Below are 25,231 nucleotides of genomic sequence, written 5' to 3' on the forward strand. Positions count from 1 at the left end.
CTTCCCAGGCTCTGACGCCAGATGTCCTTTGTCCCCAGGTATGGTCCTCGTGCGCAGCGAGAACGGGCAGTTGTTAATGATCCCTCAGCAGGCCTTGGCCCAGATGCAGGCCCAGGCCCACGCCCAGGCCCAGCCTCAGACCACCATGGCACCCCGCCCTGCAACCCCCACAAGTGCCCCACCTGTCCAGATCTCCACCGTCCAGGTGAGTCATGCGTACACTCTGCACCTGCCGAGGGCCGTGTGGCAGGCATCCTGCCCCACCACCGGGTGGCTGACCCTGGTGTCCAGGACAGTCTTACTGGGAAGAGCTGGCTCTGAGTCCCTGAGAGCTGCCCTCTCTCCATGACTCCACCTTCCCATGCCTCAGTTTCCTCTCCTGCAGAGTGGACCGTGTACTAGTGCTTCTACCACAGAGCTGGGTCCCAGGCTGAGCGGAGACGTGCAGTGCTAAGCTAGTGGGCAGAGCAGGCACACGTGAGCGCTGGCCTTCTCATCGGGAGGCACAGAGGACTTGACACACTTGTATGAACAGAGCTGCTTCCCCACACACAGGCATTGGAGACTGTGGCGGGAGGCAGGCTCCGATGCTGAGGAGCACGCAGGGCTTGCCCCCCATCTGGGTTCCTTGTCCGTGTCATGATTTCCATGTGGGCATGTGTCAGCACTGTCCCGTTCCCTCTGTCTGCGGTGCTTTCCTGTCCACTGCGTCTTCCTCTGTTCTCAGCTAGTGAGCTGGTTAGTGACCGAAGTGAGACCTCCTTCTCCGTGATGCCAAGCGCGTACCCTGGGTGGCGCCCTGCACGGCAGCAGCAGCTGCGTGTGCTGGGAGACCCACAAGGGCCCCTTCGCTGAGTGGAACAGCTCAGTTTCCCAGTCTGTTCTGTTCAGTGTGAGGCAGACGTACGGTATCTGTGGTCTCACTTTAGCTGTTGGTTGTGAATGTCACTGTGTGACCATCAGCATTTGCTGTCCATCTCCTTTCAAACCAACTTCATAATTACCTTGCTCAGGACTCGAGCTTCCCATCGGGGCTAGGTGTGACACTGGTCTTAGACCCAGGGGACACGTACTTCTTAGTGCTGTTGTCACTCTTTAGTACTTGTGGACAAGATCACAGAAGTCCTCACGGGACCGATTCCCAGATACATGTGTTTTTCAAGGACCATGCTGATTTGATAAAGAAGTCTAAGGCATTTTCATTGTAGTAGCAAAGATGGGGAGCCTGCACTTTTACTTTGGAAACAAACATTTAGAATTAGGGTGGCTCTGTTGAAACTGCGAGTGAACTTGCGGACGCACTTGTGTTCTGGATTGCTTTGGGTGCACGGGGTGGCGGGGAATTCTCACGCTGTTGCCCCTTTTAGATGGGTCTTGCTTGTTTTCCAGGCACCTGGGACCCCTATTATTGCCCGGCAGGTGACCCCGACGACCATAATTAAGCAGGTGTCTCAGGCCCAGACGACGGTACAGCCGGCCGCCGCGCTGCAGCGCTCACCCGGAGTGCAGGTGAGGCCCGGCATCCTGCACGCAGGGACCAGGCACGAACTTGGGTGTGGGACGCAAGGCAGAGTTTTGGGAGGAAGGCTGTAGAAGAAGGGGGTTCTTCTCTGATGACAGCACAGGCTGTGGCTGGGTCCCCCTTCCTTAAAGCCGCACTGACTTGAGCACCAGCAGCACTTTAAAGCTGCCCCTGCCAGAGAATAATGAAAGGGTCACCTGATCAGTATTTGATTGTAAGGCATCTCTGGAGCAGGGAAAGCCTAGTGCAGAGAGTCTGTGTGTGTACCTGTCTCCCCGTGAATGCGCCGATGGTGGCAGTGCTGTCGTTGACCGTGTCCCAGGTCTTACTTGGTGTCATTATCACAGCGGTGGGCTGTGATGCTGTCCCGGACAGGCTGGCCCCTCCCGTCACAGCAGAGGAGACCTGGCCAGGGCCAACAGGCCAGAGCGTCCAGAGCAGAGGCTCAAGGTGCAGTGAGGTGTTGGTGAGCGTGCACTGTGCAGGCGCTGCAGCGCTGGCCAGGTTTCACCAGGTGTCTTTGTGGCCAGGGTGGCTCTTTGCTGCATTGCTGTCTGTGTTGATACCCTTGGCAGTTGGTGCTGTCCTGTTTTTCCGAATGAGGAAACCACAGCCCAGAGGTGGCAGGGACAGTGGTGGGTAGTGGGTCTGGAGCAGCCCAGCACCACACTCTTCCCCCACTGGATCGCGTCTTCTCCTACTCACCTGTGGCGCCTGCAGTGAGCGACAGTGGTGTTTGAAACACAGGAAGGGTCGTCCAGGTGTGGGGGACTTTCCAGGATGCAGGCTTCAGCCTGGGGTTCTGTCTGGTTGGCGCATCTGATTCTACATTTTGTGGAAGGGTTTCCAGAAAGCAGGAGGCACAGTCAGCTTGGCGTCCGCTTCTGTGTAGTCTGGATGTGTCTTGTGAGTGGAAGTTGCTGGGGCCAGCAGGAGCAATTGTGGGACAGGCCCCCAGGTGAAGGAAGGAAACCCCACTGCCCCGAGATGGCAGCACGGTTTGCTCCCTCTTTCCTCCCTGAGATTTGAGTTTGATGTTTGCTGGTGACAGCAGTGATGACTCATGCTTCACGTTACAAGTGAGAGAAGATAGACTAACGATAAAGCCTGTCACCACCTGCAGCTCCTGGGCCTCCCCGAAGCTGGTGTCCACAGCCTGGGGCCACTGGGACACCCGAGAGCTTGGAGGGGTCCGTTCAGGGGCTGCGTCAGCTCCCTAATGGACACCGGGCCACACCAGAGCCGTGAGCAGGGGTTGCACTGCCCCTACTTTCAGAAGTTTTAAGAAAGGGACATTTTAAAAATTGGAGAGAAAATGTTGAAAGCTAGATTATAAATTGGAGGACCGGTTAGAAAGCCAGTTAATGTTGGTGTCACGACCCTGCTGCAGAACTGGGGTCGGTCAGGAGCCTGACCTCAGGCAAGGGTGGGGCTGCTGTCCATTCATTCAGCAAGGGGCCTTCCTCACTGACGCCCACCCATTTCTCCTGTGCTCCCCCGCCCCATTAGTGATACTTCGTGATGGGCCTCGCTCTTGAAGTGCAAGGCAAAGGCCGGTCTGGCCGGCAGCAGGGGCCAGGGCCCCTGCCCACTCCCTCCCAGAGCCGCCTTGCAGGAGGGCTGACTTGTCACCAGGCTCTGTGCAGACCAGGCGGTGGCATTGCCCATTGCAGTTTGGTTTTTGAACTTTCTGAGGATGAGACCTACTTTGCTTATTAAAAGGCCATTTGTACTGGTCACCATGTGACTTTCAGGATCAACTCCTGAGCACCAGGTTCTTCCAGCGATTGGCTCTGTTTCTGTCAGTTTTTGCTGGAGGTGCACCATCCTGCTTCTCAGGTGCTGAGGACTGCAGTGCCCAGGCTCGGCCTGTCGCTGTGTCCGCAGGTCCTCAGGGTGCGTGTCCCCCAGTACACATGGCCAGCGGGGCCCCACCCCTGCAGGGAGCTCTCTTCTCAGACCTAAGGCTGCTGCCTGCAGCCTCTGTTTACCTTGTGTTTTGGAATCTTGCAGCCTCAGCTTGTTCTGGGTGGCGCTGCCCAGACAGCTTCAATTGGGACGGCGGCGGCTGTTCAGACGGGGACACCTCAGCGGACTGTCCCGGGGGCCACCACCACCTCCACAGCTGCCACGGTGAGTGCTGCCTTGTGCACCCCTCAGGTGGGACAGCTTGTGCAGAGGGCTCCCCATGGTGACAGAGGCCCAGACAGTAGCGTTTGCAGTTGCGTCTATAGAACAGCACTGTTACCCGTTTGGGTTTACACTTCAGTAGTTCCTTGCACATGCATAAATCTTCAAACTGGGATCCCACTTTCTTTACGGCTTTTCCCAGTTTCTTTGCTAAGTAGTTCCGCCAGCATTAGCAGTTGTGACGCACTGTAACCCTTCACTGTGCATCGGGGAGATGCCGGTTCTTCTTTGTGATGAGCAGCACTGCAGGGACCTTCTGATGGAGTCTCCTTTTTACCTTGGTGGTTTTCGCCTTGTTACATTCCAAGGGAGGGAATTGCCAGCTGAGGGAAGTGTGAGCCGGGCCCCTTTTGGTTGTATGGCCAGGTGTCCTTGGGCATACTCCTTGGGCACCTGCCAGGGCCATGCCCCACCAGCAGGCTAGGAGAACACTTAGAGAAGAAACAGTTCTCAGGGTGATGATGGGCGTTTGCCTGTAAGACTTTTTCACAGGTGTCTTTTTACTTGAATGCAGGAAACTATGGAAAACGTGAAGAAATGTAAGAACTTTCTGTCTACGTTAATAAAGCTGGCCTCATCCGGTAAACAGTCCACAGAGACGGCGGCGAATGTGAAGGAGCTGGTGCAGCACCTGCTGGTAAGAGCTTCGCCACCAGCCCTGTCCCGCGTGTGACACGGCAGCCTGTCCTGGGGTCTGCAGAGCCCTCCCGTGCGGGCTTCCTCCCCGAGGCTCAGGGCCTTGGTGGAAGTGTCGTCCCTGAGGACAGGCGTCCCTGACCCCTCTGCGCCTGTGCTCGCAGCTTTGACTGTGCCAGAGAGGTTCCCTCAGGCTGTTCTGGCTCCTGGCAGGATGCCCTGACACGTGGTCAGGGCTGGGCAGTGTTGAGTGACAGCTGGGTGAGGGAGATCAGGGGTGGGCTGGTCAGCACACACCTGGGATGCCCACATTGGCCGAGCACGGGGCACGCTGACTCTCCTGTTGCCTCTGTCAGCCCAGACCTGGCAGAGAGACCAGGAGGCCAGCGTAGCCTTAAGAGGTGTGTGTGCGAACTTCCAGTCCTGCAGGAGTTTCATGTGAGTTTTATTTTTAAGGATGGAAAAATCGAAGCGGAAGATTTCACCAGCCGGCTGTACCGAGAACTTAATTCTTCACCTCAACCTTACCTTGTGCCTTTCCTGAAGGTAACGGCAAAGCCCCTGTCCAACTCCGTGCTGTTCTGAGGGAGGAGTGGGCTCAGTTGGCACCTTGTGGTGAAAGCCTGAAGCGCCTGCAGCAGAATGTGTGGGGTCCTCTTAGAGGCTTTTCTGGGAGTTGGACCTCAGTACTGCTGGCATTCGGGCGTCCCACTCCAAGCACAGGGCCGACTCATGGGTTGCCGTGAGCGTGAGGGCTGATGGGACACCCACCCCAGGGAGGAGCCAGGGTTCCAAGAGCAGCGGTCGTCCCGTAGGTAATGTCTGGTGCCCAGCATTCTCAGAGCATTCCAGAAGTGCTGCTCTGTCTTTCTGGGCTCGGGGTCAGTGAGTGCTGGAGGCTGCCACCCACACCAGAGGTATCTCTTTAAGCTCTGAAACCGACACTATAAAAAAAGTTTTTATTTATTTGAGAGAGAGAGAGAGAGCGATAGAAACATGAATGAGAGAGAAACCTCAATTGGCTGCCTCCTGTATGCCCCCTGTTGGGAATCGAACCTGCAAACCCGGGCATGTGCCTTGACTGGAATCCAGCCTGGGGCTTCTTGGTGCAGGGGAGCACACTCAGACCACTGAGGCACACTGGCCGGCAAAACCGACATTCTTGAGCTCAAGAACTTTACCTCAGAATGGGGTGTGCCTGAGTTCGGAGGGGGGACCCCATGCTGTGCTGCCTGCCGACCCTGTGTTTGTGTTCACCCAGAGGAGCTTGCCCGCCTTGAGACAGCTGACCCCTGACTCCGCAGCCTTCATCCAGCAGAGCCAGCAGCAGCAGCCGCCTGCCCAGCAGGCCACCACTGCACTCACAGCCGTGGTGCTGAGCAGCTCCGTCCAGCGCACGGCCGGGAAGACGGCGGCCACTGTGACCAGCGCCCTCCAGCCCCCTGTCATCAGCCTCACGCAGCCCACACAGGTTGGCGTTGGCAAGCAGGGGCAGCCCACGCCGCTGGTATGCAGGCGACAGCCCCTTCCCCCTGCCCGCCTCTCGGCTCAGGGAGCCTGCAGGACAGCCTTGGGCGTTAGCTTCCGTGGTTAAGCCAGCAGCCTGGGCCCCACAATTCTGTGATTCATTCCTCAGTAGCATGAAGTTAGTGTGTTGGCTTTCACCCACTGTCCATCCAGCACCTGTATCGTTGGGGGTGATCCTGGCTTACAGGGACATGGTGAGTTTATAGTGACTCTTAGCTGGATATTACCTTTGATTGGGAGCAATGGTCCACGTACAAGAAAACGACAGTGTGTGCTAGTGTTGGATGAGCAGGCAGCTGCGTGAGCCTTTGTTTCACAGTGTGGGCCTGGGTGTGCAGCAGTCTGGGCCTCGGTGACTCCGGGAGCTGGAGTGGCAGGCTGCTGTCATTCATTTACTGCCAGCTTGGAGTCTGTGTTCTGAGCTTTGCCGCTGGAGAAAGGCTGTCTTTGCTCCCATAGGCAGATTGGGGGCTTTTAAAAAAAATTTCAAAGAGATTTTGTTTCTCTAAAGCCAGTCACAGAAAAACACAACCCAGGCTCCATGGCATGTAGTAGAAGTGGAGTGTGTTTTATGATGGTGCAACATGGTAACCCAGTGGGCGATGAAATCCACGCAGGGCTCTCTCACCTGCTCAGGTTAGAACCTGAGTGGGTTTGGCCTGGATCGGTGGTGAGGAAGCAGGCTGACCCCGTGGTGGGAGGTTGTGAGTAGTGTCAGGGCCCGAGGTGCCCATGTGACAGCTCCACACTCCTTTCAGTCCGAGGGGCAGACTTCCTTTCCTTTCACGTGACGCAGGTACAGAGCTGCCCTGTTTGGCAACCCCTGGGGCTGATTTTCACAAAAGCTGGGTTCTCTTGAAGAGAGCCTGATGGGAAGCCACTTGTTCTCGGAGATTGACCTGTGATGCGGGTGTGTGATGCACCGGTGTTCCCTGGTTTTAGACAGAGGCTGTGTCGACCAGCAGGGACCCTTCTGTGCTCGGCCTTCCCCAGGTTCTGTGCAGATTCGTGTGTGTGTGTGTGTGTGTGGTCAGCAGTGGGTAGCCAGGCCCGAGTCTGACCGGTTTCCTTGAAGCTTGTAGAGGTGAGAACTGGAAGCTTTCCCAGGTTCAGGCTCATCCTGCACAGCGTGGGCTTTCACAGGGGTCGTTGCCGAAATAGTTTGATCTCAGGGTACTGCCCTGTCCCCTCTGTGCATGCCCCAGAACACTTGCACCGGGTTACCTTGGTAAAATTCAGAAACTGGATTTGAAAAATAGATATTTTTATTGACTTCAGAGAGGAAGGGAGAGGGAGAGAGACATAGAAACATCAGTGATGGGAGAGAATCATTGATCAACTGCTTCCTGCATGCCCCACAATGGGGATCCAGCCCGCAACCTGGGCATGTCCCCTTGACCGGAATTGAACCCAGGACCCTTCAGTCCGCAGGCCAATGATCTTTCCACTGAGCCACACCAGCTAGGGCCAGACACTGGATTTTGAAACCCTCAGCCCCAGAGGGGTGGAACGAGGCCAATGGACTGTAGCTGTGTGGCTTTAGAAGGGGCTGTAGTGTCGCTTGGCCCCTGTGGGGATACTCGGTGCTGCCAGGATTTGGAGTGCTGCTGTGTGGGGGGTCGGACCGAGGCTGGATGTGGAGGATGTGGGCTGACTGGACAGGTAGATGAGCAGATGGGGAGCAGAGACAGAGGGCGAGCACGTGATCAGTGGCAGGAGTCTAAGGTAGACAGCCATGCAGGCCGTGCAGGACGAGGAGCAGGCACACAGCCGGGGCCCGGCGCAGGCCATGTCTGGGGGACAGTTCAGGGCAGGATGTAGGAGATCTAGCCTCCCCCCAGCTTAAAGGTCACCTCCCGCTTAGAGAAAATGTGGAGGAGAAACAAAAACTTGACCTGTAGCCTCAGGTGGCCATATCAACTCCACTGACCTGTGGGAGAAGTAGCCGTCCCACACGGGTCTCGGGCCACTTAGGTGCAGATCTGCCCTGAAGCTGGTGTGATCCTGGCAGCCTGACCTTGCCCTGGCCGGGGCGATGGCAGGAGGATGGCTGGGGACAGCTGGGAGCCCGGTGCTATTAGTGCTCATGGGGACGTGGCTCTGCCTCAGGTGATCCAGCAGCCGCCCAAGCCCGGAGCACTGATCCGGCCCCCGCAGGTGACGCTGACGCAGACGCCCATGGTGGCCCTCCGGCAGCCTCACAACCGCATCGTGCTGACCACGCCCCAGCAGATCCAGCTGAACCCACTGCAGCCAGGTGAGGCCGCAGTCCCAGGGTCACTCACTGAAGGTCCTGTCTTCCAGTTTTCTATTGTTTGGGGACACACACAGCAAAAGTGACCATTTGAGCCGTTTGAGTGTCCAGTTCAGTGGCATTGACTACTCAGTGCGGTCAGTCTTTCCCTGTCAGTGTGGTGCAGCAAGTGAAGGCTTGAGAGATGCCATTCAGACTTTTATCTGTGGTTTGGGGTTAGAAACCCATTGCTTTTAAGAACTTGATTGTAGTGGGTGGGGGCATCCTCCCTGACTCTCTGCTGGGCACGGGCACCACACACATGCACCTGCATCGGGCGGGGTTCCCGTGTCCCTTGTCTTGCAGTCCCGGTGGTGAAACCTGCTGTGTTACCTGGAACCAAAGCTCTTTCTGCGGTCTCGGCCCAAGCAGCTGCTGTGCAGAAAAATAAACTCAAGGAGCCCGGGGGAGGCTCGTTTCGGTAAGGCATGCCTGCTTGAGGTGATTGAGAAGCCGTTGGGACGGTCTTGAATAGCCCAGTACTCTGAGAGCATCAGTCCTCCAGGGTGCCTCACTCGCCCTGCTCTCAGCCTCAGGACCCTTGGAATGCGGATGGGGTCTCTGACGCGCAGCTCTGAGCCTGCTCGTGGTGGAGTTAACCTGTTGGGGCAGAAGGAAGGGCTGTGGTGGTGACTGTCGTTGTGATGGAGCCGTAGGAAATGCCTTTGGTCAGAAGGCTTTCATGGGACCTTACCCCCCATAGCCAGCAGGTGGCTGGAGCCGGGCCAGTGTCTGAGCAGGGGGGGGGCGAGGGGCCATGTGCCTGGGCTGCCCAGCTTGAGGGCAGCGCCAGGGTGTGGGGAGGGGGCAGGTGCTGGAGATGGGAGGTGAGGTCACTGTAGCTCAGAACTGGGAGTGGATGGAAGATGGGGAAGCCTGGGCCTCTCCCTGGCAGGGAAGGGAGTCAAATGCAGAACAGAGTGAGCTGAGTGGACCTGTGGTGTCGGGTTGGAATGGGACATGGTGGTGTCAACTCCTGGTGCAGTGTAGACAGGTCTGAAGTAGCAGCAGATGGAAATTCCTCGCTCTGCCCACCCAAGGAGCTGGGAGCAGTGACACCTGGTGGTAGCAAGCACCCGGGTGCTCAGATCTCATCTTCTGACAACTGTTTTCCTGCAGTGACTGACCAGGGTGCCTGGAAAAGGCTGACCCCTCGGCCGTGTCCGGGGAAGGTGAGGTGGGCTCGGCACATCTCCTTAGGTCAGAGAGCAGTGTTCAGGGGGGACAGGCAGGGGTCAGAGCTCACAGACAGAGGTCTTCAGAGTGGCCTCTCTCCTTCTGGCCACATCTGTAGGAACAGACTGTACTCACAGCAGAGACAGGAAGCCATGAGCCCGTAAAATGAATAGCTGATAGTTTATGAGGAACGGGACACCCAGTTTCAGAGCGCACACAGGTGCACACACACTCCCAGGTCCTCACATCCAACCACAGGGGTGGGCAGAGCGCCCTGGTGGTGGGGAAGCAGGGCAGGGACCATGGGGCTGATCCGGACACGCTAGTAAGGGACCAACAAAACCCAGGCCCTGTGGAGGTGGCGGACGTAACTTGTGTGAAACTCCTGCCAAAGATGCATCTTGTCATGAGGGGACATCAGTTAGATGGAAAACGAGGACGCATGTTAAAACAAGTGGCCTGTGACCTAAGTGTGAAGGGCATGAGATCAAGGAAGGGCTTCGGAGCATTTCAGGCCTAAGGAGGCTGAAGAGACACCGAGTAAAATGCCAGACGTGACTGTGAACAGGACCTCTGCTGTGGACGGCACTCCTGGGACAGGCCGCCAATTGGGCAGGTCTGAGCGCAGCTGGTGATGCAACCCGGTTCTCTTAGGGGTGCCCTTGTTGGCGAGGACGCCGAGTAGGGGTGTCGGGTCAGCAGCATACCCTCAGGTGGTTCAGGAAGGAGTTCTGCATACTGAGCTCCAGTTCTCCCCAGAGTCTGCGATTGTGTGATACATAAATTAATGCTCTGTGTCTTTTTTATTTCTAATCCTCACCAGAGGATATTTTTCCATTGATTTTTAGAGGGAGTGGAAGGGAGAGACAGAGAAATATCAATGTGAGAGAAACACATTGGTTGGTTGCCTCCTGCATGTGCCCTGGCCAGGGAGGAGCCTGCAACCAAGGTACGTTCCCTTGACCGGAATCAAACCCAGGACCCTTCAGTCTGCAGGGTCCATGGAGCCAAACTGACTAGGGCAATGCTCTGTGACTTTTTTTTTTTTTTTTTAAAGTAAAATGAGCTCAGTTTTGTTTTTTTAAAATGTGTTTTTATTGATTTCAGAGAGGAAGGGAGAGGGAGAGAGAGATTGAAACATTAATGATGAGAGAGAATCATTGATCGGCTGCCTCCTGCACGCCCCCTAACTGGGGATTGAGCCTGCAACCTTGGCATATGTGCCCTAGACTGGAATTGAACCCGGGACCCTTTGGTCCACAGGTCAATGCTATATCCACTGAGCCAAACTGGCTAGGGCAATGCTCTGTGACTTTTAAAAAAGAGTTCCATTTGGGGGAACTCCTTGAGCGCAGTGAGTAGGGTGTTGGGTTTTGCTGTCTGAACTTGGCATTGACTGTTGAGCTCTGTACACATGTCCATCCATATGCACGCACGCCTTGACCCTGAATGGGTATTTCTTTAAAAGACTGGGGTCACTGTCAGAGAAGACCCTGAGGCTTCCTCATTCAGGTGACAGCACAGAGCACGAGACCGATGGCGGACGCATGCCTGGGGAGGTGTTCGCCATGCTTTCTCCAAGGGGCCCTGTTCGCTCCACCCGCTCATTGCCCCGAAGTTGGGACCACCTGAATGCGCTTCTGCTGCAGCCCGTGCTTGGCACAGTCATCTGTTGTTCTTACCTTAAGGGACGACGATGACATTAACGACGTGGCATCGATGGCTGGAGTAAACCTATCGGAAGAAAGTGCAAGGATCTTAGCCACGAACTCTGAGTTGGTGGGCACGCTCACACGGTCCTGCAAAGACGAAACCTTCCTCCTGCCAGCGCCTTTGCAGAGAAGGATATTGGAAATTGGTATGTTCCTGCTTCACGGCTGTCACAGGTGTCTGCGTCCCCACGGGTCTGTGGGTGATATGACTTTAGTGCTCGGTCGGGGTCAAGCTGCCCCTCCCAGCAGCTCCCCACCACGGGTTTGCCCGTGTCGTACCTTCCACGAGGTCGGTGATGACGGTGCTCTGCCCAGGGCCTGCCTGGGCTGCGCCGAGGCTGTGCAAGGCAGCAAGTGGTGAGAAAGAAGTGCTTAATGTGTGAACTATTGCCTGACCCCCAGGTAAGAAACATGGCATAACAGAACTGCACCCCGACGTGGTGAGTTACGTGTCACATGCCACACAACAGAGGCTGCAGAACCTCGTGGAAAAAATATCAGAAACGGCTCAGCAGAAGAACTTTTCTCATAAGGTAACGTGCTGTTCTCCGGACCCAGTGTCCTGCTGTCCGGTGCAGGCAGGCAGCCCCGCTGGCTCGTTCCAATCTCCTGCAGAGCTAGGTTTGGGGAAGATGCACTTCTTGGCTGCACAGTGCTCTCAGGTGCTCTGTCCCCCAGGCTGGGGACGGAGGGATTTGTGGCTAGGGCAGAGGTGGAGGTGACTTTCAGCTTGGGCACCCAGTTGCCCCTGGGGTTTCCAGCTAACCCTGCAGATGGGGGGCTCCAGTCTGCTCGGTGACTTGGAACATGGCCTGTTGTGTTTTGTTGAGGTCACCTGCACCAGAGGCCTGGCCTCCACAGCAGCGGTCAGCATGCATCCTTGTTGCGCTCCAGCGAGTGCTGTCTGTCCCACAGGCACCGAGGAGCGAGATAGACTGGCGACAGCGCCTACAGAGCAGCTGTTAGAATGAAAGCACAGAACTGTTTTGAAAATGTTTATGTTACTTTAAAAGTGTTTAAATGCTACTTAAAAACAAACAAACAGCGAAGTGTGTAAAGTGGAAATGCCCCTTGAGCTCACTGCGCCTTTCCTCGTGTCAACGTGGGAGCACATCGGGGGCAGGGTCTGCAGGGCGGAGCTGTGGGAACTGGACCGGGGAGGGGGTGCAGACTGTCCAGCTGGGTTTCCGATTGATCAAATACCATTTTTACCTTCTTTGTAGGATGATGACAGATATGAGCAGGCGAGTGATGTTCGGGCTCAGCTCAAATTTTTTGAACAACTCGATCAGATTGAAAAACAGAGGAAAGATGAGCAGGAAAGAGAGATCTTAATGCGAGCAGCCAAGGCAAGTGCTCCTGAGTATCCTGGGACGACAGATGCCCTCAGGGTTCCTAGGGGGCTGGAGTGGTGTTTGGGGTGCAATCAGGAGTGGGGCTGGGGCGCGCGGCCTCAGGAGCCATAGCACGTGGGGCAGGGCGCATCCTGGCACCTGTCCTGTGTCCTACCCAGTCAGGTTCCTGTAGCTGGCAGACACATCAGAGACCGTCTTAGTTTTTATGTCCAAATGGGTATTGTTTTCTGAAGAATTCTGTTTGTTTTATTCCCCATGACATGCAACACAGATTTTCATCTTTTGGCTTTCAGCATTTAAACAGTGTGCCTCCTCCTGTTGTAACCTCGGTGTTGCCATGTCGTGAACATTTAGGTCATAACTTATCTTTCTTCTTTCCCTCTTTGAAAAATAGTCTCGCTCCAGACAAGAGGATCCAGAACAATTAAGGCTGAAACAGAAGGCGAAAGAGGTGAGGGGCTTTTGGGGTGGAAGAGCCTTCTCAGCTGCTGGGACCTGTCCCCGTCCCCTGAAACGTGCCGCGGGAGAGTGGGTTAGTGATGGCGTTGGTGAGGCAGCATTTCTGTAGACGCTTGAAGTGCTCGCCCAGGTGTTCTCTGAGCTGACTGCCCGCTTCAGAGCTGGGCACTTTCTCACCGGTGCGTTCAGTCTGTACTTGTAAATTTGTCCAGAGCTTTCTACCATGAGCACCTCTTGGTTTGTTGTTTTTCTGATTGTAAAATATGCTTTCTGTTAAAATAACGGTTCAAACATGAAAGAAATTTTAATTTAGAAAATTTGTGCCAACTCCTTGTCTGTGAATCACTTTGTTGAGAGCAGGCAACGCACATGAGGTGACTGTCCTTGTTCCCTCTTCACACAGATGCAGCAGCAGGAGCTGGCGCAGATGAGGCAGCGTGACGCCAATCTCACCGCGCTGGCAGCCATCGGGCCCCGCAAGAAGCGGAAAGTGGACTCCCCAGGCCCGGGCTCCGGGACCGAGGTACAGCAGTGTGTGGGGGTGGGGGGCTGGAGGGGGCCGTGGGGCGCCTGGCAGCTCACCCCTCGGGTAGTCAGACTCACGTAGGAAAATGGGCGTTCTCACATGTGTGGTTGACACTTTACATTAAAATCGACTTATTTGTGAACATCACAGGAGACTTCTTTCCATAAGAAGTTCAGTCGCATGGTTTAATACGATGAGATTTAGACTGGCTTTGAGAAGAATATGGGCGATTATAACTGTCAGGGGAAGGGCCATCTTACTGGACGGGACAGGGATCAGCACAGGGGACGGTCCCTCCCAGCGCCGTGTCAGTTTCCTGCTTTGCTTGTTGGCATATCTTTATATATAGTTAGGCATCGAACCCTAAAGAAAGCTAATTTTGCTTTAAACTGTCGGTTGTTTTTAAGCTAAATTACATGAAGAGAAAACGTCATCTCTGATTTGTCCCTACTTCTCTACTGTTCCCGGTGTTCTCGGTGCCCTCCTGAGGCCCGTCCTAGCGCAGCACTTACCTTTTCATTATAGGGTAGCGGCTGGCGGTGGAGGCCTCACTTTTGATTACCGAAAATGGTTGTATTTCTCTGTTTCAAATAATGTTTTCTCTGAGTATGAAATCCTGGGTTGACAGTCTGTTTTTTTCTTTCAACTCTTTTTTAAAATTTAAGATTTAATTTCTCCTACATTCTTGAATAAGCCAAGCAAAACCAGGTATATATCACTTAATTTTATAGAACAACAGACTAAAGGGATAAGTGAGTCCAGGAATTAGCCATCTCTGACGTTTTCCCTGTTCTTCGGACCCCTCTGTGGCACCACTGGTTCCTTCCTTTCTAAGGAATGTCCTAGTGCCATGGTTTCTTGACCAGCTCACAAAAGAAGGGAGGCTAAATTGTGTGCTTTGCCGAACTGCACACCTATTCTAAACTGAGAAACAACCACAGGTGTGTAACCATCCTCCTACTTAAGCTGCTGTTCCACTGTCTTCCAGTCCCTGTTCCCTGTACTCCTCTCCTTTATTGTTTTGCGATTGTCAGAAGTTTGTCTGTGTTGTGTTCAGATTCAGTTCTGTTGATACTTAACCTGCTTCGAGTTCTTAGATCTCTAGGAGAGTATTTTTCCTCAAATTTGGAATATCTTGGCTTTTATTTCTTCAAAATTCTTTTCTGTCGTCTTACTTTTTTATTACTGGGACTCCCAGTTACATGTACATTCCACCTTTTTTTCAGACTGGATAATTTCTACTGACTTATCCTCCAGTTCCCCAGCCACATCTCCAGGCGGCTGGGAAGCAAGCCCCTCAGTGAGATTTTCATTGCTAACATATTCTGAAGTTGTAGGGTTTTCACTTAGGTCTCTATGGTTTCTAATTCTTGGCTGAGCTTCCCCGTTACCCCTTGTGGACACCATATTTTCCCATTTTTTTTCATCCTGTCTATGAAAGCTATTTGATATCTTTGTCAAGTCCAACATTTGGGCTGTCTCAGGCTCATCTCAGGCTGCCTTTTCCCCCAACTGCAGGTCATACTTCCTGTTTCTCTGTGTGTCTAGTGATTGTTGATCAAGTGCTGGCTATTGTGCCTGACGTGCTGGTTGACTCTGGATTTTGTCTTCCTCTGAAGAGCGTTGTCTATGTTTTAGCAGGAAGTCCTGCCACTCGGCTTGTGTTTCACTTTGGTGTTAGAAAGGGTCTGTAGGAAGCTCATGGGGGTCTCAGAAGCCCCTCTGACCTAGCAGCTTCACCTGCAAGCTCTGCCTACCCCGTCCAGGTTGGTTTTAGGTTTTTGGAGGGTGGGTCTTTACTCCTGGGTGTCAGGAGTGTGGAGGGTGTTGGCTCACCGCAAAAGTACTGCACTGTAGCGCTTCCCTGGTCTGCCCTCTCCCTGTAGCTCCTGTACTCTCAGTTCAGGAAGAAACTGTGTATTTGATACTGATGACTACTCTCTATGCTGACATCGGTCTCCTCATTTTGTTTTTCTGAATCTCACTCTACCAGACTTTTTTGGAATGGTTCATGGAGACACTGTTCCCCAAGTTCTCGCATCTTGATAACTGTCTTTTCTATTAAAAGGTCAGTTCTGATAGCCATAAAATCCTTGGCTCATGTTTCTTTCCTTGAGAACCTTACATGTGTCACTCCAGATACTGGTTCCTGGGAGAAAGTGCTGCCCCAAGTCTGATGATACTACATTTCTCTTGTGTATTATGTTCTTTTTGCCCCAAGATGCCCAGAGAATTCTTTTCTTTAAGCCTTTCATTTACGTGGAGTTGCTTACTCTGGATTGGCCTTTCAGCATCCAGCATCAGATCCTATTTCATTCAGGAACACTTTCTTTAATGGTGCCTTTCTATTTTGTTTTCCTTTTCAGAGATTCCCATTACTCTGTGTTGTACCTTCTTTGCCTGAATCTTTTCAATCTATCTTTTTTTTAAATTATACTTTTCATTTTTTCACCTTTGTAATTTCTTCTTAAGGTGTTATTTGTTGTGCTTCTTTGCTCTTGAGTTCTTTTTAGTTTAGTCTTCATTTCTCAAATGAAATTTTGTTTCTAATTTCTAATTCTTGGTTTTGTTGCCTCATTTCTAAGTTTTGTCAATTCTGATTTTTGTTGTTTCATGCCTGTCATTATTTCCTTAATGTCTTTAGTTTGTGTTGAATTAGCACATTACAGTTTTCATCTGTTTTTTTGTTGTCTGTAGGGATGCTATCTTGCTCCTTTTTCTCCTTTTTCCTGTAGTGTCTTCTATGGGATTTGATGCTGATGCTTTCAGTTGCTCACTTTTGTGTATTTGTTTTCTTGAACTTTTAAGAAGCAGTGTGGTTTGAGGGAAGTTTGTGACTTGATTGGGTTGTTTCCATGGTGATACAAGTGTGGGTGCTCATGTTTTGAGAGTCCATGGCTCAGCTCCCCACCCTATCTTTCTGCACCTTTCTCTGTTCCCCACCCCCCTCCTGCTCAGCTTGATTTCCTGACTGGGAGCCCTGGTCAGTCCTGTAAGGCTTCCCAGCACTGGGCTGCTGTGTGAGTAGACAGATCCTCCCAGGTTTAGCTCCTGCTCTGAATGAGCCATTGCTCTTCCAGTGAAGGCCTGCTGGCCCCTGGGTTGTAGGCTTGGTGGTGCTGGTGGCCTTTTTCCGACTTGCCCTGCACGGTTTTGCAATACCATTGAGGCATGTGACTGCTGTGGTTCACCTTCACTGGCTTTGTTCTCAAGAGTGTCTGCTGGTTTGGGTGTTGCTACCTGATTGTTCTGGGGTTTATATGATACTAGAGGCCCGGTGCATGGATTCGTGCACTGGTGGGGTCCCTCGGCCTGGCCTGCACCCTCTCACAATCCGGGACCCCTTAGGGGGATGTCAGATGCCTGGTGCACGGATTCGGCCTGATCCCCTCAGGCCAGGCCAAGGGACCCCACCGGTGCACAAATGTGTGCACCAGGCCTCTAGTATGCATGTAAGATCTTTGGTTAATCTCTTCCCACCCTCCCCCTTCTCCCCTTCCTTCTGAGATTCATTAGTCTGTTCCATGTTTCCATGCCTGTGCGTTGAGCATCTGCCCCTTGGTGGTCAGTGCATGTCATAGCTACCGGTCGAACGGTCAAACAGTCGAATGATCGCTTAGGCTTTTATATATATAGATGGGCCTTTGGCAAGATCCTAAAAATGCTGCCCCTGTTACCATCTCCCTTGAATATATTGATGAACTTCTTTCAAAGTGTTTTTATTTTAAAATAGTTTCAAACCTACAGAAGAATTTTAGGAATAGTACAAAGAACTCCCTTCATTCAGATTTTCCATTCTGAACACTTTATCACATTTTCTTCTTTGCCCTGACTCCCCCATCCCCATGTCTGTGTGTATGTGCATTTGGGTATTATATATATAGTATTGTACGTTTACAGAATGGGGCAAAAGTATGTTTATAGTTGTGAGTACATGAAACACAGAGTTTTTTCTTCTCGTATTATTGTATTGTTTTCCATATGTACACACCCACACAGTGTTTCTGCTATGCTGTTCTGTCACCCCCACATGCATCGATGCTGCCTATCCAACCTTGTCATGGGGGAATCAGCATGGATCCGGCCATTGGCCAGTCCTCAGACTGGTCACATTTCACAAGCTGTCCTGGCAGCGTCGGTCTCCTTTTCTCTTCGGTCCAGTTCGCGTGCCTTGTTAGTCTCTTCCAAGTGTCCCTATTCTGGACAGGGTTAGAGGTCAGGCCTTGGGCTCAGGATTGCTGGTGCTCTGCTGTGGTCATCAGTCATTAGGCCCCCATGTTGACCTGGTGAACTTGATGCCACCTGGTTCAGCTGGCGTCTGCCAGGTCACTCCTGTGTACAGTCATGCTGCGCCCTCAGAGGGATCAGTCCTTAGTGAGAAGACGTTGCAGGGATGTGCAGACCTCCTTCCCCACCAGACCTCCAGCCTTAGCACCCGCACAACTGCCACTGCACGCTAACACCACCGGTGCCAATTGGGGTTGTCTGTTGTCACACCTTCTCCATCATTAGCTGCCTCTCCTGTAAGAAGAGCTTCGCCTTCTCCCTCATGCCTTCATCCTCATCTGTTCACCATGCGCGCGGACTGGCGGATTCCTGTTGCTCTCAGTGGGTGGTAATCAATCCTCTCGTTATTTCTAGATGGTCAGTGGAGGCTTCTTCAAGCTGCTCTCTATATCCTTTTGAAATGTCACCTCATTCCTCAGGCGTCCCATTTCTACTGGCGCAAGGGCTCCAGGCACCCCGCCAGCAGCTGGTCCAGAGCCCTGGTTCCTTTCAGGGCGGCGCCTATGCATACGTGCGCGTACATGTGTATGAGCGTGTGTGCATGCTGAGTGTTGTGCGTGTGCCTGCAAGTGCTTATGTGTGTGTGTACTGCATGTCGTGCATGCATGTGTGCAAGCGTGTGTGCGTTCATGGGCGTGCCGTGTGTGTGTGTGTGTGTGTGTGTGTGTGTGTGCGCTGTGTGTCACGCGTGCCCCTTTCAGTATCTGAAGCCAGCTCAGTGTTGACGTTGAAATGGAGGCTGAGTTGGGCACCCCAGGGCCTCTCTCCTGCGTGCCCTGGCCCGTGCCCCTCCTGGTGGAAACTTAGTTTCTGCTGCTATTCTCAGTGTGTGCGGTATTTTGCTTATGAAACGGATTTCCCGACCATGTCAGTGGCTTGGGTCCCTGTGCGAGGACAGGAGGGCAGGTTCCCTGGAAGAGTGTTTTGACTTAGGAGGTGAAATATCCAGAAAACCTCTAAAGGACAGACAAGGCACAGTGCTTCCACGCGGGTAGGGGTGCGGGCGAGGGCGGAGACCGGCCTGAGGCCGGGGAGTCAGGTGAGCCGGTGGGAAGCTTGTCACCAAGGACGGCTGTGGAGGCCTCCCCGCAGTGTTGGCGTTGCCCATTTGGACTTCAGGAAAAGCTGTGTTGTACGTGCGATGGTCAACACCAAGCCCAGAATTTTAACGTCCTCTCTCTGCCTCTCCATCAGAGATGGTGCTCAGTCTCTTGTCTTTTTATTCCCAAGTTTAAGATTATTCCCTCAGATTATGTCTTTAAAAAAGACAACTTTTTATTTTGAACTAATTTTTACACACACAGAAAAGTTGCAGAAACTTTGGAAAGTTTAAAAAAAATAAATTTTGTATTATTATTATTTTTAAAATATATTGTTATTGATTTCAGAGAGCAAGGGAGAGAGAGAGAGAAGCATCAATGATGAGAGAGAAGCATTGATGCCTCCTGCACGCCCCCCACTGGGGATCGAGCCCGCAACCCGGGCATGTGCCCCTGACTGGAATCGAACCTGGGACCCTTCAGTCCACAGGCCAACGCTCTATCCACTGAGCCAAACTGGGTAGGGCGAGAGTTTCTGTATATCTGTCACCCAGCATTCCCCACTGTGTGTCATTGGTATTATACTGTTCACTGAGGACTTTATTTCATTTTGTTTTTAAGAATTAAAATTTTTAAATTAATAAACTTTGTTTTAGGTTCACAGCAAAATTGAGAGGAAAGTACAGAGAGTTCCCTGTAGCTCCTCCCCCTACTCACAGCCCACCCGGCGGGGCGTTTGTAACAGTCAGTGCCCCTGCATTGACATCATCACCCAGAGCCCACGGTGTGCACTGGGGTCACCCTCGGGGTTGTACGTTCTGTGGGGCTGGACAATGTGTAATGGCATGTGCCCACCATCATAGTACCACACAGAGTAGTTTCACGGCCCTAAAATCCTCTGCCCCCCTTCCCGTCCCTCCCCCCAGCCCCTGGCCACCATGGTCTTCACTGTCCCCACAGCGCTGCCTTTTCCAGATGTCGCACACCTGGAGTCACACAGTCTGTAGCCTTTTCAGTTGGTTTCTGTCATTTAGTCGTACATTTCAGGTTCTTCTGTGTCTCTTCATGGCCTGACAGCTTATTTTTTTCGGTGCTGAATAATATCCCCCTGGCTGGGTGGACCATGGTGATTCATCCATCCACCTGCCGAAGGACGTCTGGGCTGCTTCCCATTCTGTCAATTAAGAACAAAGCTGCTGTAAACGTCTGTGTGCAGGTTTTGTGTGGACATCAGCTTTCAGCTCCTTTGGGTAAACACCAGGAGCGTGACTGCTGGGTCCCACGAGTCTGTTCAGTTTGTCAGAGACCACCACGCTGTCTTCCCAAGTGGCTGCACCAGCTGCGTTCCCACCAGCAGTGCAGGAGAGTTCGCGCCGCTCCGCGTCCTCGCCGGCACTTGGTGTTGTCGGTGCTCTGGATTTTGGCCGCTCTGATAGGTGTGCAGTGGAATCTCATTGTTCAATTTCCATTTCCCTGATGACTAGGACGCGGAGCATCTTTCCATTTGCTTACCTGTCATCTGTGTATTTGGTGAGGGGTCTGGGAAGGTCTTGGGCCCATTTTTTAATCGGGTTGTTTGTTTTCCTATTGAATGTTCAGAGTTCTTGTATATTGTGGATAATAGTTCTTTATCAGATGTATCTTTTGCAGCTTTTTCCTCTGGATGTGGTGTTTTTCCCATTTCCACCAGTGTCCTCGCCCGCGGCAGGCCCTTGTCTGGGATCCCTGGTGGTGTTTGATCCTCACGCTCCTTGGTCTCTTCCCATCTGGGACAGTCCTCAGTCTTTCCTGTCCTTTCTGATCTGGCACTTTTGAAGGGTACGAGTTGGTTATTGGGTAAAGTCCCTTAATTCGGGCCGATATTATGCTTCCTTGTGGTTAAACTCAGGTTATGTGATTTTGCTGGACTGTCACAGAAGTAGTGCTGTGTCCTTCCCAGCCTGTCACATCCGGAGGCCCCAGTGCTGGTGGTAACTGCACACTTGGTCCACGTGGGGCCTGCAGGGGACTCACTGTGAAGTTCCTGCCTTTCCCTTTGGGACTGCTGTCTGTGGGACACAGGACTGCACTGCTGTCCTGGTCTCGTCATCGGTCACTCAGTGTGACCTCCTGCAGGTTGGCTCCTGTGTCCTTCAGTATGACTCATCACTTTTTAAAGATTTTCTTTCTCACACTACAGATTGTTCTAGGCTTATGTTACTTTTCCTGCCATGACTAAGAGGTCAGCCATTTCTCTGAGGAGCCCTGGTTAATTTTGTTGGAGAGCCATGTTTGGGGACCAGGGCCTGGGCCCCGGTGAGCTCCTGCTCCTGGGATGTCCTGCTTTCAGCCCCCGCGGCTTCCGCACGCACACACTGTCTGTGTTGTGTTGTTCCTGCCCATGTACACCTAGACTGAACACAGTGGATTTGTACTTGCACCTCAGGGTCAGTCTGAGGTCACAAGCTCCTCCCAGCAGCCCCTCCTTCCTCTGGGCTGACTGACCTGTTCCGTCCTAATGGGCAGGTTACGGGTTCAGAATTGCGCAGCCCTGTGAGATGTCCCGTTGGAATGGAGGTTGTCGTGGTCCTTGTTCTGTTTAGTCACAGCGTCAGGCACAGCCCTCGCTCTGAGTCACTTAGAAGGGCTCGCCCTCCCAGGGGCTGTCCCTGCTTGCATGCAGTGACCTCTGATTGCTGTCTGTGCCGTGGGACTCCCACATCTGGGTTGATTTTCATGGCTTGTTTTCAGGTGAAGCGTTGCCGTGCTTGGCAGTCTGAGCTGTACACACGCAGGTGCCGGTCCCCCACCTGCCTCCTCGCTTCCACTCGGCACTGTGTTCTGGGTCCCTTCCTCCTTCCCATCTGCGTTGTGTTCCAGTGGTTACTTGGGCCTTAACTCTTTCCCAGTGTTTATCCCCTGGTTTTCACCTAACTGCTTACCTCTCAGCTTATTCATTTTTCTTGACCTTCAGCCTCACCTGTTGGCTGTCGGTCATCAGTGAACTCCGCCTATCCCGTTCCCTCCCCTCCTCTTCTGTGTCACATCAGTTCCCCAGCGTAGGACACTTGTCACTAGTCCTCCTGCCGCATCCTTTCTTTGGTGTTGCTGCACGTTCTCGTATTCCAGGCGCTCATTTCCACCATCTGTGATGTGCTGTCACCTGTCAGGATGGTGCCCGTCCTGTGACAGAGCCTGTGTGCGGCCTCGGGGCACGGTCCCCATGTTTGTACACTGAAAGGGGCTTGCTTTGGCCGGGGATGGAGGACTGCAAGCTGGCTAGGAGTGCTGGGCTCGTGCTTCCTCTCAGGGCTCAGTGCAGCTCTGTGGCCGCCTGGCTGTGCACGTGGCTGTGAGAAGCCTGATGCCACGCTAACTCTCGTCTTCAGAGTTTTTGTTTTCTCTTTCTACCAGAGGACTGAGCTTTGACTCTGAAACTAAGTGTTAGGAGGTCATGTCAGTGAGTTTTGCGGTTAATTTTCCCAGGCCCTTTCAGTGTGGGGTGCTGCTCTTTGTCTGTCCTGGAGGGTTTTCTGGGATTGTAGTTCAAGTCCTAGTGCTGACCTGTCTGCCCCCTCAGGACTCTGGGGGACTCTGGGGTCTCCCATTTCCCCTGTCTTTTTTCCTGACCCTTTTAATTTTCCTCACCTCCTTTTCTACTTTCCTGCCTTTCTGCACTTTTATTTGTCTGTTCTCCCCTGGGCACTTTGCAGTGAATTTACTCATTTCTGAGCTACTTTTGTCTTTTCTGTCCATTAAAAAAAAATCCTGACCCGAGGATATTTTTCCATTGATTTTTAGAGAGAGTGGAAGAGAGAGGGAAAGACAGAGAAACACCGATGTGAGAGAAATACATCGATTGGTTGCCTCCTGCACGAGCCCTGACCAGGGTCCTGGCCGGGGAGGAGCCTGCAACTGAGGTACATGGCCTTGACCGGAATCAAACCCAGGACCCTTAGGTCCGCAGGCCAGTGCTCTGTCCACTGAGCCAAACCGGCTAGGGCTCTTTCCATTTTTTCCTTGTGTTTAATTAACTCTCCTGGTTTTAAATTTGTTTCTTCTGGTTTTAAATTTGCTTCTTTCCTAATTTTTGAGTTTTTGATTTAAGGTGATTTTCCTGTTCTCAGATGCTTACATGTATACTTTGTGTTGTTGAAAGTGCCCTCCCACAGCGTCCTCTTGTGTTTCCGGACAGTTCGCCTCTGACCGTGTGGGACCGTGGGCGGTTCTTCAGGGCCTTGCTAGGCTTCTCTTGTTTGGTGTTTTACAAGATGAACGGGCGGATGGCTCCCTCTTCTGGCAGCATTTCAAAGTCGGGGTAGCTGGGCAGGTTTTTTGTTTGGTTAGGCTGAGGGGAGGGCTCACCTGTCCTCTGATGGTGACATTCTCGTTCTTGCAGGACCTTAACTTGTCCCCACTCAGTCCCTCTTCACTCTCATACACTCGAATTATCCAGGGTCACTACGTCTGAGCCGGGAACAGACGCTCTTTATCTTAGGTCCTGTGGGTCCTTCAGCTGCAGGCCTGGGGCTGTCCTGCCATCCTGGCCAGGGCCTCTTCCTCAGCTTCCTCTTACCCCCCAAGGCTGGACCCTCCTTTGGAACCAGGTGCCATAGTATGACATGAACACTGCCCTCTGATTGGGGAGAAGTGAAAAAATAGCTCTCCCCCCATGTAATTAGAAGAAATCTGAGCGTCAGGTAGGGTGCCTTGAGCACAGGGGTTTTTATAAAAGTCAACAGAAGCAGGAGAAGTGCTGGTTTCCTGTGTTCTTTGACCTCAGAGCCCCGGCTGGAAGTGCACAGCCACACCCATGGGCCCTGTGGGTGCTTGCCCATCAGGATTTTTTGGTAACGGTTTTGATTTCCAAAAAATATTGCGTTAAAGTATTTGTCTTTTTTTGAAAAGAAATACAATTGACTTACAACATTGTATTAGTTTCAGGCACACACAGTGACTTGCTATCTATATGCATTACAAGGGAGCCCCGTGATAAGGCTCTCCCCGAGCACATATGTCACGTCCCTGTGACCTACTCCATAACTGGGAGTTTGCGTCCCTAGTCACCTTCCTCGGTCTCACCTGCCCCCACCCCTTGGCCATCATCAGTTTGTCTCTGCCCATGACTATTGCTATTTTGTTTGCTCATTTGTTTTGGTTTTTAGAAAATATTGTTCCTGTTGATTTCTGATTTTTAACAGTTTCAGCCGCTCAGCTGTTCTGAAAGCAGAAACACAAACATGGTCCAGGGTGATAGTGTGTGTCAGAGACACATGGTCCGTGATGTAGGTGGTGCTTTGTTCCTCGAGTGACATACTCCTGCCTCTGTGAGCTCCGGTGGGGGGAGGTCACCGTCTGAGAGCCTCCCAGCGTTCCTGCCCGACACTGGCCTCTGCTCTGTGGGCTGACCTGTTGCTCCTCTAAGCTGTGTTGTCAGCACAGCCTGTTCAGGAGCGCTGTTTGATTCTTAGCGAACCACTCCATTGGGTAGTTCTTTCAGACAAGGAAACGCAGTCATGGGAGGGCTGCGGGGCTGGGGGCTATTGGGGAGCCTAGGGGGTGCACAGACCATGTAATTTATTGGTGGAAGATGTGCCTGAGATGCCTGGGACCACCAGGTCCCCTGGGGAATGGGCTCAGGTAGGGGGACCAGGCATGGCCTCACCTGCCACCTGCTGGCCGCCTGCAATGCTGCGGCCTCGCCCCTCTGCTCCCACCTTAAACCTGGAGAAAATGCTGTAAAAACGCCAAGGTGGTTTTGCACTTGAACTATACACGAGCAACTTTAACCATCAGACTCAGAGACTTTAGTTTCCACTCCACTCGGAGACACGAGAGCCGTGCAGTGGGAGTTGTGTGGTTTGTGCCTGAGTGTGCGATGGAGGCGATGATGTGCTGAGACCATGGATGCTGCTGCTGCTGGGCCCGCAAGGTGCTTCCAGGAGGACCCCCAGACTCCGTCTCTACAAGTACCAGAGACTCAGGCCCATGTCCGGGGCCCAGGGCGCAGGCTGCATCCGCTCAGACCAGCAGGGAGCCCCTCTCTTGTCCAAGGGACCATGGAGTGCTGCAGCCCAGCCAGCTGACCACCAGCCTGTCCGGTTCCAGACCTTGTGGCGTCAGGAATGTGCCTTTGTCAGTGAAGTGGGGATGATACTCTGGCCCCAGGCATCGGCCCTGCCTGAGCCCCCAGATGCGTGGAAATTGGGGGACATTGGCCACAAACCCAGGAGCCTCTCTGCCGTGCCCTTGGGCAGGAGCCACCACCTCTTCCCTCCTTAGGCCACAGGGATTGAGCTCTGGGGAGCTTGGGGCTAGTGTTCTGGAGCGCGGCCCTGCAGGTCATTGTGGGTTCCTGACCCTGCCTCGCCCCGCCCCGTGGGGACTCATAAAGCACTTCAGCTCAAGGAGTGGGTCTCTGGGATGGGGCCTGTCCCACCTGGCTTCCTCCACAATCAGGGTTCCTTGGGACACTAAGGGAGACTCGAGCTGCCCCCAGACGTGCCATCCTGGGGCCCTCACCTGGCCC

At 53.0% G+C, this 25,231-nt stretch overlaps 1 protein-coding gene across 2 annotated transcripts in view; it reads left to right on the forward strand.

The window, feature by feature from the left end:
* Nucleotides 1-25,231, forward strand: part of TAF4 (TATA-box binding protein associated factor 4) — a 60,311-nt gene that overhangs the window by 33,555 nt on the left and 1,525 nt on the right. Inside the window, exons 3-15 of one of the 2 annotated variants that reach the window (XM_079784312.1) lie at nucleotides 39-205; nucleotides 1,390-1,509; nucleotides 3,536-3,655; nucleotides 4,227-4,349; nucleotides 4,805-4,894; nucleotides 5,610-5,855; nucleotides 7,985-8,132; nucleotides 8,475-8,589; nucleotides 11,033-11,202; nucleotides 11,459-11,589; nucleotides 12,280-12,405; nucleotides 12,806-12,862; nucleotides 13,274-13,393. In XM_079784312.1, coding sequence (XP_079640438.1) covers nucleotides 39-205; nucleotides 1,390-1,509; nucleotides 3,536-3,655; nucleotides 4,227-4,349; nucleotides 4,805-4,894; nucleotides 5,610-5,855; nucleotides 7,985-8,132; nucleotides 8,475-8,589; nucleotides 11,033-11,202; nucleotides 11,459-11,589; nucleotides 12,280-12,405; nucleotides 12,806-12,862; nucleotides 13,274-13,393 — 1,733 coding nt within the window. The remainder of the gene's footprint in view (nucleotides 1-38; nucleotides 206-1,389; nucleotides 1,510-3,535; nucleotides 3,656-4,226; nucleotides 4,350-4,804; nucleotides 4,895-5,609; nucleotides 5,856-7,984; nucleotides 8,133-8,474; nucleotides 8,590-11,032; nucleotides 11,203-11,458; nucleotides 11,590-12,279; nucleotides 12,406-12,805; nucleotides 12,863-13,273; nucleotides 13,394-25,231) is intronic. The other variant, XM_079784313.1, reaches the window with a different exon arrangement.

This window comes from Cnephaeus nilssonii (assembly GCF_951640355.1).
Source record: "Cnephaeus nilssonii genome assembly, chromosome: 11".
NCBI lineage: Eukaryota > Metazoa > Chordata > Mammalia > Chiroptera > Vespertilionidae > Cnephaeus > Cnephaeus nilssonii.